Consider the following 18,756-nt stretch of genomic DNA (forward strand, 5'->3'; position numbering starts at 1 on the left):
CCAGACCGTATATTTCATCTGTCCGCGGTCACACTGCCCACCTTGCTTTATAAATCATTGTAATTTTTTTTCATTTTCAAATTTTGTTTTGCTACGCTTACGAACGTGTTGTGTTCCCGCACAGCACTCACTGGAATACGTTTCGCAATAGATGTATCAAAATTTTCGTGTGAATTCTATCTCGATGCTACAATAAATTGAGCTTTCCCCTTTACAACGCAAAATTCTCAGTGAAAGATCAACACAAGCAACAAGGCGCCGTGACACCTAAATATTTTGTTTGGAAATTAAGCGCTCCTTCAGCATTTACAAGTGAGTAGTACACCACGCAAAATAGTTGGCTGTCAGCAGGATTAGTTCAAAAGCAGAGCCACCAGTTTCTGCTGAACATCGGTGTTTTTGTGCGCAGTGGAAAGGGGGAAAAGAAAGGCGGAAATCAGAATTCAGACGCTCGCTTCCTGATTATATTCGCCTGCTTGCTGCCTGTGTCAGCACTTCCGCGACACTGGGCTGTCGTTTACTCTAAACTGCTTCTTGACAAATCAATAAACGGTCAAGAGTCCAAAACATCTCCTAAGCTGAAACGGGGAGACGACTCTTGATAGATAGCCTACAGTGTGTACGTGCCAGTGCGTGTAAGGCAGCTTTTTTCATTTCGGCGCAATTACAAAAACCGAAATATATTAATTCTTCTGTCGAATATTTAAACACTTGCTACCTTGAGCGCTTCGTGTTGTGTTATTATCATTGTTGCTGTTGGCCCGGGTTGAGGGAGGTTCATTCAATCACATACACAAACACATGCATACACATATATTTATATGGGTACTTATATGGATAGCACTGTATACTCAAGTGCCTGTATCCATACATATGTATGCGTGACGGTTTACCACCTTTGTGTTTTATGCATAAAATTGGCTGTGCAAATACATTTTAATTTTCGCAATTTTATTTAAAATCTACCCAGCCGCAGCAAGCTGAATTCTACAATCGCGAGAGTGTTAAGAGTGTGTGTGTGAGCGAGCACGTATGCAAAGATAGTCTAGCTAGTGTTGCCTGCTAAAGATTTAAGAGAAAATGCTAGATATAGCTAGAAACCAGAATCGATCAAACGATGGGACATTATCTCTAACTGATCAAAGTACCGTAACTAAGATGACCTACAAAAAGAAGAAAATAAATTATGAAACCCAATTAATAAATAGAAATTCAATTAACTACTAAATGGTTGACAGTTAAATCAATCTAAATTTGGCGGTAAAAGAGCTGAACGGCCTCAGCTGTCTCACGCACACATCGGCACGTACTCACGAAAAGCAAACAAACACAATTTGCGCCCCCCCCCCAACGAATATTCGTAGTCGATGACGAACGCCGCTGACCTGACTTATTGCGTTTTTGCATAAATTCATACTTTAAATTGGCACAACCGACAAATTGTATAAACAACTGATAAGAATAACGGCACTTCTATACGCCATAAAATGTTTAATGAGTTTGCCGACTGGATGTGATAATGCCTGATATCCTTATCAGTACCTGATAATTTTCTCTCTTTTGCTCTCGTACTTTGAGCTGAATCATTTTGTTTTCGAAATTTGGTATGTATGTATATGTATCCAAACAAAACAAAATAAAAACAAATGTATAGAAATATCTCACATTGGACGAGTTTCGGCTTGTTTATTCCCTGCAAAGTGGGACCGGTTCTCGAAAACACAACAACTGGCCTGGTCCGGCTTCTTGCCGGTAGAATATGGACATACTTAGATAATAGAAGTTAAACCAGCCTCGCCATTATACGCTTGGCTAATGAGATTAAATTGATTAATAATACCCATCTCCCCTTACAGGAATCATCATGTTGTTGAAGGTACCATCTGTGGACTGGTCGGAGCAAATCATTTATGTGATAGACGACGACGAGTCCCTGTCGGATTTCGACGATGAGCCAGATTTCTCCGAGTATATGTGGATGGAGAATGAGGAGGAGTTCGACAAGAACGTAAGCAGCACAAAGGATTATAAGTAAAAGTAATTAACGTCTTTTTTTACGTTTTGATAGGAACTCCAACGACTAGAGGAGGAGGAAATCATGCAGGAATGTATCGAGGCTATGATGGAGGACGAGCTGGAAGAGCAACTCAACGAATGGGAAAAGGCAAAGTGAGTTGAGGCCATCTGGTCAGATCGAGCATGTGCTCTAACCTTTATCTGTTGCCCTGTAGAACGGAGGAGCAGAACACGGCACTTTCCGCGCTGCCTAAAAGTCAGTGCAATGTGGAAAAGTCGGTTTTGAATCCCATGGCCGATGAATTTGTACCGCGTAGTCATATATTGGACTTGCCCGCCTCGTAAAGTCAGCCAGCCAGCCCGACCACCACCAGACTCGCAAACCCACTCCCATAACACGTGGACCTCACCTGACAGGCGCTCCAGTTAGCGCTCCAGTCGACACGCAAAAATCCTAAGAAAAATTTTTAAATCCTTTGCAAAAACTCGAACTACCATTAGTCCATGCCCCGAACTGCTGCAACAGCAGGATTCAAAGGAACTTGGCCATTACCCAACAGATACGCATAGCCGTAGACAAATAGATGGTTCTGACCGAATCCAAGTGCTGGCGACCGAAATGCAAAAGAATAACATTTCTGAAATCAATTATAAAATTAACAAAAAGCCACTAAAAAAAAAAAAAAATACAAAACGTTAAAAGAGAAACATACAAAAAAAACCTAAAACACCAACAAACACAGCATGTAACGACTAACAACTATGCCACGTACATCATCGTACATCGTAATTAGAGTTAAACACGAACCGTTTGCGCAGGAATACGGAGCCGGAGCCGGACAGGAGCTCTCGCTCTGCAGACACTGGCGGTTTGATGGTGAAGGTGAAGCTAGCGAAACTTTGGTATCAACGTACAAAACGAAAACAAATGACTTTTTACACGCGACAATTGTGTGTTGCAACATTTCTACCGACTTAAAAACGAAACCAACTACGACTACCACTAAAACAACTACATAACTGCGCCAATTTCCAGCTAAAGAAAATGTAAGCAAAAACCAAGACTCGACCCGATTGTGTTAGACACAAACAGAATTTACAACCCGAACCGTCATGCCGTTTAAACGAAATTCTATGCAAAGACTTTAATTTTAGTTAATATTTTATTTAATTTACGACCCACGACTTCCCGACACTTTCCACACTTGTTTTAAGTTGAAAATTTGTGTATAACTTTTGCTTTTATTTTTTTTAAATAATCTGTGTCCCGTCCCCATTCCACCCATTGTTAACTCGTTGTACGTTCTACCTAAGTTACCAAAATCGCTTGTCCACGCCCCCCATCTGACTCGCTGTACTTGTAAATTACTACTATAATTTAGTGACTAAAACGAATCGAGAATTGAGATACTAATGTTAAAAGCCTCTTTATACAACTTACATCCATAAATATACATAAAATACCTAGTGTTAATCGAATGAAAAGAAACGAAACGGGAACGATGCAGAACAATAGTTTTGCGAATTTTAGGTCAAAAATATTGTTCAGCACGTTTGCCCCCACAGAGCAAATGCACAAAATATGTAAAACAGATTGTTTTTAATGTCGTTAAATTCCGTTTTGGCATGTAGAGAATGATGGATAATTACTATTTTTTCAATCAGCATAGACCTAGAAATTAAGACAGCATCAAAAGATCTACTACATTACTTACGTTACGTGTGATATAAAGATAAAAAAAAAACCCAAACAAAAAAATATCAAAAATGATTTTAAAAATCTCAATAAAAAGAAGTATTATAGCATAAAAATTGAAGAGTTCTTTTATTTGTATTATGTTTGTTCATGAAATGCGAAGAGGGATGCGAATCTGAAGAGGGACTTTTGAGATTTAGTGTTTTGCTAAATATACGGTTTTGGTTCGTACTTTATATAGTACGAAATATTTATCTGTATACTTTTGATCAAATATAATTCCTATCAGTGTTTGAAACTCGCGCCAAGTAATTTGACCAACAGCTGATTTGTGCTAGTGCTGCCAGACCCTCTGCCCTCTAAAATGTCTAAAAAATACCGAAATTGTTCGGTATTTTCTTATATAACTATCGATACATTAAGAAATTATCGCCTCAACATGGCGCGGATTGAGCAACATTCTGCATACCCTGGGGAAGAGGACATTATGGAATTGAGGAAATTTAAGAGGTATTTCAACAGTATTTTGAAGGTAGTGGTCTTCTTAAAGAGACGAAGAATTGGGCAGGGCTGAGGATTCTTTCTAGCTAGAAATATTACACGAAATATTAAAATCGAGGAAAATGGTTGCCAATCCTCAACGGAGAACGATTAACCTATTGTTGAGCAAGATTTTAATATACCACCGAAAATAATGAACAGTCGTTGAACTGTTTAAATAAATATCATCACATTGGCCTTGAGTCAGTTCAAACTCTTGGAAAAAATGGAAACATGTTTGTTTTATATATCTCGTCAGTCTGAAATCAGGAGCAGTAGAGTGAACATTGAAATTTCTTGTTTAATTTTTAGTGTCGTGTTTTTGGATTCCAGTTAAAAAGTAAAAAAATTTGTAAAAAAAAAAAAACGTTTTGAAAAATAATTAAAATTTTGTTTATAATTTAAGGTTCATACTTTGGACTTTGTAGACTGTGCTGCGGCCCCTGTTGCAGTCCTTGCTGTGGACCGCGTTGTGGAACATCCTGCTGAGCGATGGCCCATGTTCGTCGAATCTAAAAAGGTTAACTAAATGTTAATTTATAAAAATTTGTTCTTATTTGACTTATTCCCTCCCATTTTATTAGGTACTGCACCTTTCTGTTCTGCTGATGATGACAGCCAGTCATTTTTGTCGGACCAGCGACGACTAGCGTTTCTCCTGCTTTTTGTGGATCAATCCTTGGCGATGGCAGCCCTTCTTGATGGCAGTTTTGTGCTTTCTCTTGTTTGCTCTTACGTTATTTGCATCATCTTCAGGTGATTTTTTATTAATGCCAACCATTTTAGAAGTTTTTGTAATATGTAGTTTACGACATATTGCAAAAATCTCTAAAATGGATGGCATAAAAAAAAAATCACCACAAGATGTTGGATATTCCGTTACAGCAAGCAAAAGCAGGCCCAATACTTCCATCGAAGAGGAATGCCACCGCCAAAGATAGATAAAAAGGAAGCAGGAGAGGAGCTACTGCCGGAGGCGCGACGCGAGTCCTCCGAGGCCGAGGAGACGGCGGCCGACGACTTGATGATGCGTGGTGGCTCCACGACCAGATTGAGCCTACAGTAAGGGCGTTGCGATCTGCACGCTTTCGAGTGGAGACTTTCGAGGCTTTGCTACGAGCCTTCTCCGACGCTTTTATATGACCACCTCCTCGGTGATTTGGAGAAACTGGATGCCGGCTGCCAAGAGTAATAAAGCTGGAGTCAGACGAACTTGATGGTTTCATTGTATGCGGAAGTGGGAGAGGGTGGTGGTAACAAAGGGTTCATTATCTGGCAGTGTCACAATGAAAATCTGCGACAAGAAACTTATGAAGCTACATACATACAATATTTCTAGTCTGACAGAATACTCAAAACCTATAGGAGCTGTACAAAATTTAATTTTTAAATGTACATTTAAGAAGAAAGGGTATAGAAATCCAATAAGAGCAAGTGTTTAAAATAAACCAGTCAAGTAGAAAATTGATTCATCAATCGTATAAAAATATGTGGGCGTGGCTAAATGTTCTATGTAGCTAGTAATATTCGACGGAAGATCAAAATCGAGGAATATGTATAATAGAAGTTGATTTCGTCTGTATTTACGGTATATTTTTAAAATGAGACTGTATATTTTGGTATATTTCTGAGAATCGGACGGTATATTTTATCGAAAAGTCCGCGGTCACACTGCAAACATGGCGTCGTCGTTTGGTTGATTTTTTGTTGTTGTCTAAGAAAATGCAGAAATTTTGCACTGAAATTGTGTGAAATGTGAGATTGATTAAAGTGATAGGCCCAAAGCATGCAAATTGAGCACCCGATCCGCATTTCCAGCATTGTAGCCATCGCATCGAGAGAAACGTTGCCACGGGACTGGCCCTGGGGATATGGCTGCGGCGGCTGCAGCACCTGCGAACTCAAACGCACCTGCACCTCCGTCGGGCGTTAGCTCTGGCGCAACGGGAGTCGGGGCCATAAGCGGCGCCCAGTTTCGCGAAATACACAAGAATACGTGGTTGAAAAGACTGACGACCGATGGAAAGAAACTAACCGTCGGACCCAAGGTAGGTCGCTGAGCGGAGCCCCTCAATCATTGAGACACGAATTAATTACTGAATGACCTTGCTTTTGCAGAAATCAGAGTGCAGCTGGGTGGTGTTCTGCGTGCACGATGACACGGAGGCCCTGCTGGAGGGCTATGCAGAGCCGCGCCAGGCAGCCGGCCACATGCCAGAGTGGGAAGTGTCATTGCGGGAGACGCTGCACATATCCCACGCCCTGATCCCCAATTCGCACGAGTTTGAATTTGTTGTAACGCTTAGCAATGAAGTGTTGCGCTTTCATGCCGTGTCATGGTAAGCTAGCCATGCCGCACGCACGCAGGCACAGACGGGGATATAATTGCCATTGCTATTGCTTTTCTGTTGCCCAAACACAATTCACTTTCGGTTTCGTTTCGTTTCGTTCACAGGGAAATTATGCAAGAATGGGTGGAAACGCTGCGTTCGAAGTTGCGCGAAATGAAAATTCTGTCGCCGCGCGAAAACCTCTAAACAAAGTTACCTGAAGTTCGCGCCCCCTTGCTGCCCACACGGGATCCCACATCCCCGCTGCCGCCGCCCCCCCCAGTGCCGGCGGCCCTAGTGCCGGGAGTGGAGCGTGTCGTTGCTGCTCATCAACCGCACCCGCAGACGCAGCATCATCTGCCAGCAAGTGAACAGGCAGCCTCAAGTCCTGCTTCCACTCCGGTTCCAACTGCGGCTGCAGTACCACCAGCCACAGCCATGTCCAACACATTGACCCAGCATCTGCTCAACATGCTCTCCGATCCCATTAGCACCTACAGCGAGCAAATAAGCGAGACCGCGACGGCGTCAGTGCCCCCAATAGACCCGAAGACGAGGAGCAGGCCACCGATGAGCCCCAGCAATTGAACTCTGCCAGTGATGCGGACGTGAACCTCTCTGATGATGAATTCCTGTCGCCTCTTCTCCGAAGGGCCTGCGTCCTCACGGACAGTGGCGTGCGGGTCGATGTTGTGGCAGCCACAGCACAGCGTGCCTCTGCGGGTAAGAAGAGCCTCTGCGCACCCATAGAAAACATATAACAAATATAAATGTTTTTGCAAATTGCAGATCAAATCTTAAATCTGGAACATATGCTGCAATGTGAACGCCTAATACCCAGGTAAAATACCCAGGACTCTCCCTTTTTACAAAATCTCCGACATCTGCTGGCAGCTCCGCTTCAAGAACTTGAGGACAGCCTCCTTTGTGCTGTCGTTGCCCATGTACTTCCAGACGAAGTGCTTGCGGAGCACCTCCAGGTACCTCAGGGCGGACTGGGCCAGCTCTTTTTCCTGGGCGACGAGTTTTCGCTCCATAATCTTGCCATAATGCTCGATGGAGTCGGCGACAACATTGTCGTACTTTACGCTAACTTCCTGCACCACCAGGTCGCGTTGTTTTTGCTTATAGCCATTGATGGAGTCACGCAATAGCGTATCGAACATCGTGTCAAGCTTCTCCACTTGCGCCAAATCTTTCTCGTCCTGACCCAACGGACTGAACAAGGTCTTAAAGAATTGGCTCTTCGCATTGGCATCTTCTTTGGTGCACAGCAGTTTGAGAGCCATAGTGGCGGAGGAGGCGAGTATTTGCATATCTTCTTCCGCATCCCTCGTCTCCATCTCCATTTTCTTTAATTTATGTTTTCGCTGCTGAAGCTCGTCTTCAAGACCCTGCAGTTTCTTCAGCTCGCTGCGCAAAGCAGCATTTTCCTTTAACAATTGCTGGTTGCGCTCATGTATATCGCTGTCCAACTCGCTCATCGAGATGGTGCTCTTTTCTGGGCTGACCCCCGACTCCAGATTGTCGTCATCCACGTCATTCGACTCTCTCATCTCATCGCTGCGCTGCATTAGTGCGCGCAAATCCATGTGGAAGCTGGTTGGATCCGTGAAGGGATAGCCAATGTTGCTTTTCCTGTTCAGCTGTGTGTGGAGCTGCAGCAGCATCCAATTGCGCTCGAACCTAACCTCGGGCGAGGCGTTATGGAAGATGTTTAACCAGCGAGTGCATGTTGGAAATAATGAACAGTCGTTGAACTGTTTAAATAAATATCATCACATTGGCCTTGAGTCAGTTCAAACTCTTGGAAAAAATGGAAACATGTTTGTTTTATATATCTCGTCAGTCTGAAATCAGGAGCAGTAGAGTGAACATTGAAATTTCTTGTTTAATTTTTAGTGTTGTGTTTTTGGATTCCAGTTAAAAAGTAAAAAAATTTGTAAAAAAAAAAAACGTTTTGAAAAATAATTAAAATTTTGTTTATAATTTAAGGTTCATACTTTGGACTTTGTAGACTGTGCTGCGTCGGCTGTGGGTCCTGCGGACCCTGCGGCGGCCCCTGTTGCAGTCCTTGCTGTGGACCGCGTTGTGGAACATCCTGCTGAGCGATGGCCCATGTTCGTCGAATCTAAAAAGGTTAACTAAATGTTAATTTATAAAAATTTGTTGTCTTATTTGACTTATTCCCTCCCATTTTATTAGGTACTGCACCTTTCTGTTCTGCTGATGATGACAGCCAGTCATTTTTGTCGGACCAGCGACGACTAGCGTTTCTCCTGCTTTTTGTGGATCGATCCTTGGCGATGGCAGCCCTTCTTGATGGCAGTTTTGTGCTTTCTCTTGTTTGCTCTTACGTTATTTGCATCATCTTCAGGTGATTTTTTATTAATGCCAACCATTTTAGAGATTTTTGTAATATGTAGTTTACGACATATTGCAAAAATCTCTAAAATGGATGGCATAAAAAAAAAATCACCACAAGATGTTGGATATTCCGTTACAGCAAGCAAAAGCAGGCCCAATACTTCCATCGAAGAGGAATGCCACCGTCAAAGATAGATAAAAAGGAAGCAGGAGAGGAGCTACTGCCGGAGGCGCGACGCGAGTCCTCCGAGGCCGAGGAGATGGCGGCCGACGACTTGATGATGCGTGGTGGCTCCACGACCAGATTGAGCCTACAGTAAGGGCGTTGCGATCTGCACGCTTTCGAGTGGAGACTTTCGAGGCTTTGCTACGAGCCTTCTCCGACGCTTTTATATGACCACCTCCTCGGTGATTTGGAGAAACTGGATGCCGGCTGCCAAGAGTAATAAAGCTGGAGTCAGACGAACTTGATGGTTTCATTGTATGCGGAAGTGGGAGAGGGTGGTGGTAACAAAGGGTTCATTATCTGGCAGTGTCACAATGAAAATCTGCGACAAGAAACTTATGAAGCTACATACAATATTTCTAGTCTGACAGAATACTCAAAACCTATAGGAGCTGTACAAAATTTAATTTTTAAATGTACATTTAAGAAGAAAGGGTATAGAAATCCAATAAGAGCAAGTGTTTAAAATAAACCAGTCAAGTAGAAAATTGATTCATCAATCGTATACAAATATGTGGGCGTGGCTAAATGTTCTATATAGCTAGTAATATTCGACGGAAGATCAAAATCGAGGAATATGTATAATAGAAGTTGATTTCGTCTGTGTATTTACGGTATATTTTTAAAATGAGACGGTATATTTTGGTATATTTCTGAGAATCGGACGGTATATTTTATCGAAAAGTCCGCGGTCACACTGCAAACATGGCGTCGTCGTTTGGTTGATTTTTTGTTGTTGTCTAAGAAAATGCAGAAATTTTGCACTGAAATTGTGTGAAATGTGAGATTGATTAAAGTGATAGGCCCAAAGCATGCAAATTGAGCACCCGATCCGCATTTCCAGCATTGTAGCCATCGCATCGAGAGCAACGTTGCCACGGGACTGGCCCTGGGGATATGGCTGCGGCGGCTGCAGCACCTGCGAACTCAAACGCACCTGCACCTCCGTCGGGCGTTAGCTCTGGCGCAACGGGAGTCGGGGCCATAAGCGGCGCCCAGTTTCGCGAAATACACAAGAATACGTGGTTGAAAAGACTGACGACCGATGGAAAGAAACTAACCGTCGGACCCAAGGTAGGTCGCTGAGCGGAGCCCCTCAATCATTGAGACACGAATTAATTACTGAATGACCTTGCTTTTGCAGAAATCAGAGTGCAGCTGGGTGGTGTTCTGCGTGCACGATGACACGGAGGCCCTGCTGGAGGGCTATGCAGAGCCGCGCCAGGCAGCCGGCCACATGCCAGAGTGGGCGGTGTCATTGCGGGAGACGCTGCACATATCGCACGCCCTGATCCCCAATTCGCACGAGTTTGAATTTGTTGTAACGCTTAGCAATGAAGTGTTGCGCTTTCATGCCGTGTCATGGTAAGCTAGCCATGCCGCACGCACGCAGGCACAGACGGGGAAATAATTGCTTTTCTGTTGCCCAAACACAATTCACTTTCGGTTTCGTTTCGTTTCGTTCACAGGGAAATTATGCAAGAATGGGTGGAAACGCTGCGTTCGAAGTTGCGCGAAATGAAAATTCTGTCGCCGCGCGAAAACCTCTAAACAAAGTTACCTGAAGTTCGCGCCCCCTTGCTGCCCACACGGGATCCCACATCCCCGCTGCCGCCGCCCCCCCAGTGCCGGCGGCCCTAGTGCCGGGAGTGGAGCGTGTCGTTGCTGCTCATCAACCGCACCCGCAGACGCAGCATCATCTGCCAGCAAGTGAACAGGCAGCCTCAAGTCCTGCTTCCACTCCGGTTCCAACTGCGGCTGCAGTACCACCAGCCACAGCCATGTCCAACACATTGACCCAGCATCTGCTCAACATGCTCTCCGATCCCATTAGCACCTACAGCGAGCAAATAAGCGAGACCGCGACGGCGTCAGTGCCCCCCAATAGACCCGAAGACGAGGAGCAGGCCACCGATGAGCCCCAGCAATTGAACTCTGCCAGTGATGCGGACGTGAACCTCTCTGATGATGAATTCCTGTCGCCTCTTCTCCGAAGGGCCTGCGTCCTCACGGACAGTGGCGTGCGGGTCGATGTTGTGGCAGCCACAGCACAGCGTGCCTCTGCGGGTAAGAAGAGCCTCTGCGCACCCATAGAAAACATATAACAAATATAAATGTTTTTGCAAATTGCAGATCAAATCTTAAATCTGGAACATATGCTGCAATGTGAACGCCTAATACCCAGGTAAAATACCCAGGACTCTCCCTTTTTACAAAATCTCCGACATCTGCTGGCAGCTCCGCTTCAAGAACTTGAGGACAGCCTCCTTTGTGCTGTCGTTGCCCATGTACTTCCAGACGAAGTGCTTGCGGAGCACCTCCAGGTACCTCAGGGCGGACTGGGCCAGCTCTTTTTCCTGGGCGACGAGTTTTCGCTCCATAATCTTGCCATAATGCTCGATGGAGTCGGCGACAACATTGTCGTACTTTACGCTAACTTCCTGCACCACCAGGTCGCGTTGTTTTTGCTTATAGCCATTGATGGAGTCACGCAATAGCGTATCGAACATCGTGTCAAGCTTCTCCACTTGCGCCAAATCTTTCTCGTCCTGACCCAACGGACTGAACAAGGTCTTAAAGAATTGGCTCTTCGCATTGGCATCTTCTTTGGTGCACAGCAGTTTGAGAGCCATAGTGGCGGAGGAGGCGAGTATTTGCATATCTTCTTCCGCATCCCTCGTCTCCATCTCCATTTTCTTTAATTTATGTTTTCGCTGCTGAAGCTCGTCTTCAAGACCCTGCAGTTTCTTCAGCTCGCTGCGCAAAGCAGCATTTTCCTTTAACAATTGCTGGTTGCGCTCATGTATATCGCTGTCCAACTCGCTCATCGAGATGGTGCTCTTTTCTGGGCTGACCCCCGACTCCAAATCCATGTGGAAGCTGGTTGGATCCGTGAAGGGATAGCCAATGTTGCTTTTCCTGTTCAGCTGTGTGTGGAGCTGCAGCAGCATCCAATTGCGCTCGAACCTAACCTCGGGCGAGGCGTTATGGAAGATGTTTAACCAGCGAGTGCATGTTGGAAATAATGAACAGTCGTTGAACTGTTTAAATAAATATCATCACATTGGCCTTGAGTCAGTTCAAACTCTTGGAAAAAATGGAAACATGTTTGTTTTATATATCTCGTCAGTCTGAAATCAGGAGCAGTAGAGTGAACATTGAAATTTCTTGTTTAATTTTTAGTGTTGTGTTTTTGGATTCCAGTTAAAAAGTAAAAAAATTTGTAAAAAAAAAAAAACGTTTTGAAAAATAATTAAAATTTTGTTTATAATTTAAGGTTCATACTTTGGACTTTGTAGACTGTGCTGCGTCGGCTGTGGGTCCTGCGGACCCTGCGGCGGCCCCTGTTGCAGTCCTTGCTGTGGACCGCGTTGTGGAACATCCTGCTGAGCGATGGCCCATGTTCGTCGAATCTAAAAAGGTTAACTAAATGTTAATTTATAAAAATTTGTTGTCTTATTTGACTTATTCCCTCCCATTTTATTAGGTACTGCACCTTTCTGTTCTGCTGATGATGACAGCCAGTCATTTTTGTCGGACCAGCGACGACTAGCGTTTCTCCTGCTTTTTGTGGATCAATCCTTGGCGATGGCAGCCCTTCTTGATGGCAGTTTTGTGCTTTCTCTTGTTTGCTCTTACGTTATTTGCATCATCTTCAGGTGATTTTTTATTAATGCCAACCATTTTAGAAGTTTTTGTAATATGTAGTTTACGACATATTGCAAAAATCTCTAAAATGGATGGCATAAAAAAAAAATCACCACAAGATGTTGGATATTCCGTTACAGCAAGCAAAAGCAGGCCCAATACTTCCATCGAAGAGGAATGCCACCGCCAAAGATAGATAAAAAGGAAGCAGGAGAGGAGCTACTGCCGGAGGCGCGACGCGAGTCCTCCGAGGCCGAGGAGATGGCGGCCGACGACTTGATGATGCGTGGTGGCTCCACGACCAGATTGAGCCTACAGTAAGGGCGTTGCGATCTGCACGCTTTCGAGTGGAGACTTTCGAGGCTTTGCTACGAGCCTTCTCCTACGCTTTTATATGACCACCTCCTCGGTGATTTGGAGAAACTGGATGCCGGCTGCCAAGAGTAATAAAGCTGGAGTCAGACGAACTTGATGGTTTCATTGTATGCGGAAGTGGGAGAGGGTGGTTCATTATCAAAGGGTTCATTATCTGGCAGTGTCACAATGAAAATCTGCGACAAGAAACTTATGAAGCTACATACAATATTTCTAGTCTGACAGAATACTCAAAACCTATAGGAGCTGTACAAAATTTAATTTTTAAATGTACATTTAAGAAGAAAGGGTATAGAAATCCAATAAGAGCAAGTGTTTAAAATAAACCAGTCAAGTAGAAAATTGATTCATCAATCGTATAAAAATATGTGGGCGTGGCTAAATGTTCTATATAGCTAGTAATATTCGACGGAAGATCAAAATCGAGGAATATGTATAATAGAAGTTGATTTCGTCTGTGTATTTACGGTATATTTTTAAAATGAGACGGTATATTTTGGTATATTTCTGAGAATCGGACGGTATATTTTATCGAAAAGTCCGCGGTCACACTGCAAACATGGCGTCGTCGTTTGGTTGATTTTTTGTTGTTGTCTAAGAAAATGCAGAAATTTTGCACTGAAATTGTGTGAAATGTGAGATTGATTAAAGTGATAGGCCCAAAGCATGCAAATTGAGCACCCGATCCGCATTTCCAGCATTGTAGCCATCGCATCGAGAGCAACGTTGCCACGGGACTGGCCCTGGGGATATGGCTGCGGCGGCTGCAGCACCTGCGAACTCAAACGCACCTGCACCTCCGTCGGGCGTTAGCTCTGGCGCAACGGGAGTCGGGGCCATAAGCGGCGCCCAGTTTCGCGAAATACACAAGAATACGTGGTTGAAAAGACTGACGACCGATGGAAAGAAACTAACCGTCGGACCCAAGGTAGGTCGCTGAGCGGAGCCCCTCAATCATTGAGACACGAATTAATTACTGAATGACCTTGCTTTTGCAGAAATCAGAGTGCAGCTGGGTGGTGTTCTGCGTGCACGATGACACGGAGGCCCTGCTGGAGGGCTATGCAGAGCCGCGCCAGGCAGCCGGCCACATGCCAGAGTGGGCGGTGTCATTGCGGGAGACGCTGCACATATCGCACGCCCTGATCCCCAATTCGCACGAGTTTGAATTTGTTGTAACGCTTAGCAATGAAGTGTTGCGCTTTCATGCCGTGTCATGGTAAGCTAGCCATGCCGCACGCACGCAGGCACAGACGGGGAAATAATTGCTATTGCTATTGCTTTTCTGTTGCCCAAACACAATTCACTTTCGGTTTCGTTTCGTTTCGTTCACAGGGAAATTATGCAAGAATGGGTGGAAACGCTGCGTTCGAAGTTGCGCGAAATGAAAATTCTGTCGCCGCGCGAAAACCTCTAAACAAAGTTACCTGAAGTTCGCGCCCCCTTGCTGCCCACACGGGATCCCACATCCCCGCTGCCGCCGCCCCCCCAGTGCCGGCGGCCCTAGTGCCGGGAGTGGAGCATGTCGTTGCTGCTCATCAACCGCACCCGCAGACGCAGCATCATCTGCCAGCAAGTGAACAGGCAGCCTCAAGTCCTGCTTCCACTCCGGTTCCAACTGCGGCTGCAGTACCACCAGCCACAGCCATGTCCAACACATTGACCCAGCATCTGCTCAACATGCTCTCCGATCCCATTAGCACCTACAGCGAGCAAATAAGCGAGACCGCGACGGCGTCAGTGCCCCCCAATAGACCCGAAGACGAGGAGCAGGCCACCGATGAGCCCCAGCAATTGAACTCTGCCAGTGATGCGGACGTGAACCTCTCTGATGATGAATTCCTGTCGCCTCTTCTCCGAAGGGCCTGCGTCCTCACGGACAGTGGCGTGCGGGTCGATGTTGTGGCAGCCACAGCACAGCGTGCCTCTGCGGGTAAGAAGAGCCTCTGCGCACCCATAGAGAACATATAACAAATATAAATGTTTTTGCAAATTGCAGATCAAATCTTAAATCTGGAACATATGCTGCAATGTGAACGCCTAATACCCAGGTAAAATACCCAGGACTCTCCCTTTTTACAAAATCTCCGACATCTGCTGGCAGCTCCGCTTCAAGAACTTGAGGACAGCCTCCTTTGTGCTGTCGTTGCCCATGTACTTCCAGACGAAGTGCTTGCGGAGCACCTCCAGGTACCTCAGGGCGGACTGGGCCAGCTCTTTTTCCTGGGCGACGAGTTTTCGCTCCATAATCTTGCCATAATGCTCGATGGAGTCGGCGACAACATTGTCGTACTTTACGCTAACTTCCTGCACCACCAGGTCGCGTTGTTTTTGCTTATAGCCATTGATGGAGTCACGCAATAGCGTATCGAACATCGTGTCAAGCTTCTCCACTTGCGCCAAATCTTTCTCGTCCTGACCCAACGGACTGAACAAGGTCTTAAAGAATTGGCTCTTCGCATTGGCATCTTCTTTGGTGCACAGCAGTTTGAGAGCCATAGTGGCGGAGGAGGCGAGTATTTGCATATCTTCTTCCGCATCCCTCGTCTCCATCTCCATTTTCTTTAATTTATGTTTTCGCTGCTGAAGCTCGTCTTCAAGACCCTGCAGTTTCTTCAGCTCGCTGCGCAAAGCAGCATTTTCCTTTAACAATTGCTGGTTGCGCTCATGTATATCGCTGTCCAACTCGCTCATCGAGATGGTGCTCTTTTCTGGGCTGACCCCCGACTCCAGATTGTCGTCATCCACGTCATTCGACTCTCTCATCTCATCGCTGCGCTGCATTAGTGCGCGCAAATCCATGTGGAAGCTGGTTGGATCCGTGAAGGGATAGCCAATGTTGCTTTTCCTGTTCAGCTGTGTGTGGAGCTGCAGCAGCATCCAATTGCGCTCGAACCTAACCTCGGGCGAGGCGTTATGGAAAATGTTTAACCAGCGAGTGCATGTTGGAAATAATGAACAGTCGTTGAACTGTTTAAATAAATATCATCACATTGGCCTTGAGTCAGTTCAAACTCTTGGAAAAAATGGAAACATGTTTGTTTTATATATCTCGTCAGTCTGAAATCAGGAGCAGTAGAGTGAACATTGAAATTTCTTGTTTAATTTTTAGTGTTGTGTTTTTGGATTCCAGTTAAAAAGTAAAAAAATTTGTAAAAAAAAAAAAACGTTTTGAAAAATAATTAAAATTTTGTTTATAATTTAAGATTCATACTTTGGACTTTGTAGACTGTGCTGCGTCGGCTGTGGGTCCTGCGGACCCTGCGGCGGCCCCTGTTGCAGTCCTTGCTGTGGACCGCGTTGTGGAACATCCTGCTGAGCGATGGCCCATGTTCGTCGAATCTAAAAAGGTTAACTAAATGTTAATTTATAAAAATTTGTTGTCTTATTTGACTTATTCCCTCCCATTTTATTAGGTACTGCACCTTTCTGTTCTGCTGATGATGACAGCCAGTCATTTTTGTCGGACCAGCGACGACTAGCGTTTCTCCTGCTTTTTGTGGATCAATCCTTGGCGATGGCAGCCCTTCTTGATGGCAGTTTTGTGCTTTCTCTTGTTTGCTCTTACGTTATTTGCATCATCTTCAGGTGATTTTTTATTAATGCCAACCATTTTAGAAGTTTTTGTAATATGTAGTTTACGACATATTGCAAAAATCTCTAAAATGGATGGCATAAAAAAAAAATCACCACAAGATGTTGGATATTCCGTTACAGCAAGCAAAAGCAGGCCCAATACTTCCATCGAAGAGGAATGCCACCGCCAAAGATAGATAAAAAGGAAGCAGGAGAGGAGCTACTGCCGGAGGCGCGACGCGAGTCCTCCGAGGCCGAGGAGATGGCGGCCGACGACTTGATGATGCGTGGTGGCTCCACGACCAGATTGAGCCTACAGTAAGGGCGTTGCGATCTGCACGCTTTCGAGTGGAGACTTTCGAGGCTTTGCTACGAGCCTTCTCCGACGCTTTTATATGACCACCTCCTCGGTGATTTGGAGAAACTGGATGCCGGCTGCCAAGAGTAATAAAGCTGGAGTCAGACGAACTTGATGGTTTCATTGTATGCGGAAGTGGGAGAGGGTGGTGGTAACAAAGGGTTCATTATCTGGCAGTGTCACAATGAAAATCTGCGACAAGAAACTTATGAAGCTACATACAATATTTCTAGTCTGACAGAATACTCAAAACCTATAGGAGCTGTACAAAATTTAATTTTTAAATGTACATTTAAGAAGAAAGGGTGTAGAAATCCAATAAGAGCAAGTGTTTAAAATAAACCAGTCAAGTAGAAAATTGATTCATCAATCGTATACAAATATGTGGGCGTGGCTAAATGTTCTATATAGCTAGTAATATTCGACGGAAGATCAAAATCGAGGAATATGTATAATAGAAGTTGATTTCGTCTGTGTATTTACGGTATATTTTTAAAATGAGACGGTATATTTTGGTATATTTCTGAGAATCGGACGGTATATTTTATCGAAAAGTCCGCGGTCACACTGCAAACATGGCGTCGTCGTTTGGTTGATTTTTTGTTGTCTAAGAAAATGCAGAAATTTTGCACTGAAATTGTGTGAAATGTGAGATTGATTAAAGTGATAGGCCCAAAGCATGCAAATTGAGCACCCGATCCGCATTTCCAGCATTGTAGCCATCGCATCGAGAGCAACGTTGCCACGGGACTGGCCCTGGGGATATGGCTGCGGCGGCTGCAGCACCTGCGAACTCAAACGCACCTGCACCTCCGTCGGGCGTTAGCTCTGGCGCAACGGGAGTCGGGGCCATAAGCGGCGCCCAGTTTCGCGAAATACACAAGAATACGTGGTTGAAAAGACTGACGACCGATGGAAAGAAACTAACCGTCGGACCCAAGGTAGGTCGCTGAGCGGAGCCCCTCAATCATTGAGACACGAATTAATTACTGAATGACCTTGCTTTTGCAGAAATCAGAGTGCAGCTGGGTGGTGTTCTGCGTGCACGATGACACGGAGGCCCTGCTGGAGGGCTATGCAGAGCCGCGCCAGGCAGCCGGCCACATGCCAGAGTGGGCGGTGTCATTGCGGGAGACGCTGCACATATCGCACGCCCTGATCCCCAATTCGCACGAGTTTGAATTTGTTGTAACGCTTAGCAATGAAGTGTTGCGCTTTCATGCCGTGTCATGGTAAGCTAGCCATGCCGCACGCACGCAGGCACAGACGGGGAAATAATTGCTATTGCTATTGCTTTTCTGTTGCCCAAACACAATTCACTTTCGGTTTCGTTTCGTTTCGTTCACAGGGAAATTATGCAAGAATGGGTGGAAACGCTGCGTTCGAAGTTGCGCGAAATGAAAATTCTGTCGCCGCGCGAAAACCTCTAAACAAAGTTACCTGAAGTTCGCGCCCCCTTGCTGCCCACACGGGATCCCACATCCCCGCTGCCGCCGCCCCCCCAGTGCCGGCGGCCCTAGTGCCGGGAGTGGAGCGTGTCGTTGCTGCTCATCAACCGCACCCGCAGACGCAGCATCATCTGCCAGCAAGTGAACAGGCAGCCTCAAGTCCTGCTTCCACTCCG

General features: G+C 45.3%; 6 protein-coding genes across 6 annotated transcripts; 4 read left to right on the forward strand and 2 right to left on the reverse strand.

The window, feature by feature from the left end:
- Positions 1-82: 82 nt before the first annotated feature.
- On the forward strand, positions 83-3,695 carry LOC108154174 (polyadenylate-binding protein-interacting protein 2). Its single transcript, XM_017284349.2, has 4 exons — positions 83-312; positions 1,857-2,008; positions 2,069-2,169; positions 2,232-3,695. Exons 2-4 carry the CDS (start codon positions 1,865-1,867, stop codon positions 2,359-2,361), a joined length of 375 nt encoding a protein of 124 aa, XP_017139838.1. The 5' UTR covers positions 83-312; positions 1,857-1,864; the 3' UTR covers positions 2,362-3,695.
- Positions 3,696-7,448: 3,753 nt separating this feature from the next.
- On the reverse strand, positions 7,449-8,829 carry LOC117186908. Its single transcript, XM_033388233.1, has 3 exons — positions 8,797-8,829; positions 8,586-8,713; positions 7,449-8,268 (listed from the first exon to the last, which is right to left on the reverse strand). The coding sequence occupies exons 1-3, from the start codon at positions 8,827-8,829 to the stop codon at positions 7,449-7,451; spliced, it is 981 nt and encodes a 326-aa protein (XP_033244124.1).
- Positions 8,830-9,856: 1,027 nt separating this feature from the next.
- Positions 9,857-10,941, forward strand: LOC117186961. The gene is made up of 3 exons (XM_033388398.1): positions 9,857-10,249; positions 10,320-10,540; positions 10,645-10,941. Exons 1-3 carry the CDS (start codon positions 10,073-10,075, stop codon positions 10,724-10,726), a joined length of 480 nt encoding a protein of 159 aa, XP_033244289.1. The 5' UTR covers positions 9,857-10,072; the 3' UTR covers positions 10,727-10,941.
- Positions 10,942-11,284: 343 nt separating this feature from the next.
- LOC117186954 lies at positions 11,285-16,114 on the reverse strand. The gene is made up of 2 exons (XM_033388390.1): positions 15,920-16,114; positions 11,285-12,030 (listed from the first exon to the last, which is right to left on the reverse strand). Exons 1-2 carry the CDS (start codon positions 16,076-16,078, stop codon positions 11,386-11,388), a joined length of 804 nt encoding a protein of 267 aa, XP_033244281.1. The 5' UTR covers positions 16,079-16,114; the 3' UTR covers positions 11,285-11,385.
- Positions 13,735-16,231, forward strand: LOC117186960. The gene is made up of 4 exons (XM_033388397.1): positions 13,735-14,126; positions 14,197-14,417; positions 14,534-15,131; positions 15,198-16,231. Exons 1-3 carry the CDS (start codon positions 13,950-13,952, stop codon positions 14,613-14,615), a joined length of 480 nt encoding a protein of 159 aa, XP_033244288.1. The 5' UTR covers positions 13,735-13,949; the 3' UTR covers positions 14,616-15,131; positions 15,198-16,231.
- Positions 16,232-17,713: 1,482 nt separating this feature from the next.
- On the forward strand, positions 17,714-18,571 carry LOC117186962. Its single transcript, XM_033388399.1, has 3 exons — positions 17,714-18,073; positions 18,144-18,364; positions 18,481-18,571. The coding sequence occupies exons 1-3, from the start codon at positions 17,897-17,899 to the stop codon at positions 18,560-18,562; spliced, it is 480 nt and encodes a 159-aa protein (XP_033244290.1). The 5' UTR covers positions 17,714-17,896; the 3' UTR covers positions 18,563-18,571.
- The last annotated feature ends 185 nt before the right edge of the window (positions 18,572-18,756 follow it).

Source organism: Drosophila miranda, chromosome 2 (assembly GCF_003369915.1).
Source record: "Drosophila miranda strain MSH22 chromosome 2, D.miranda_PacBio2.1, whole genome shotgun sequence".
In the NCBI taxonomy this organism is placed as follows: domain Eukaryota; kingdom Metazoa; phylum Arthropoda; class Insecta; order Diptera; family Drosophilidae; genus Drosophila; species Drosophila miranda.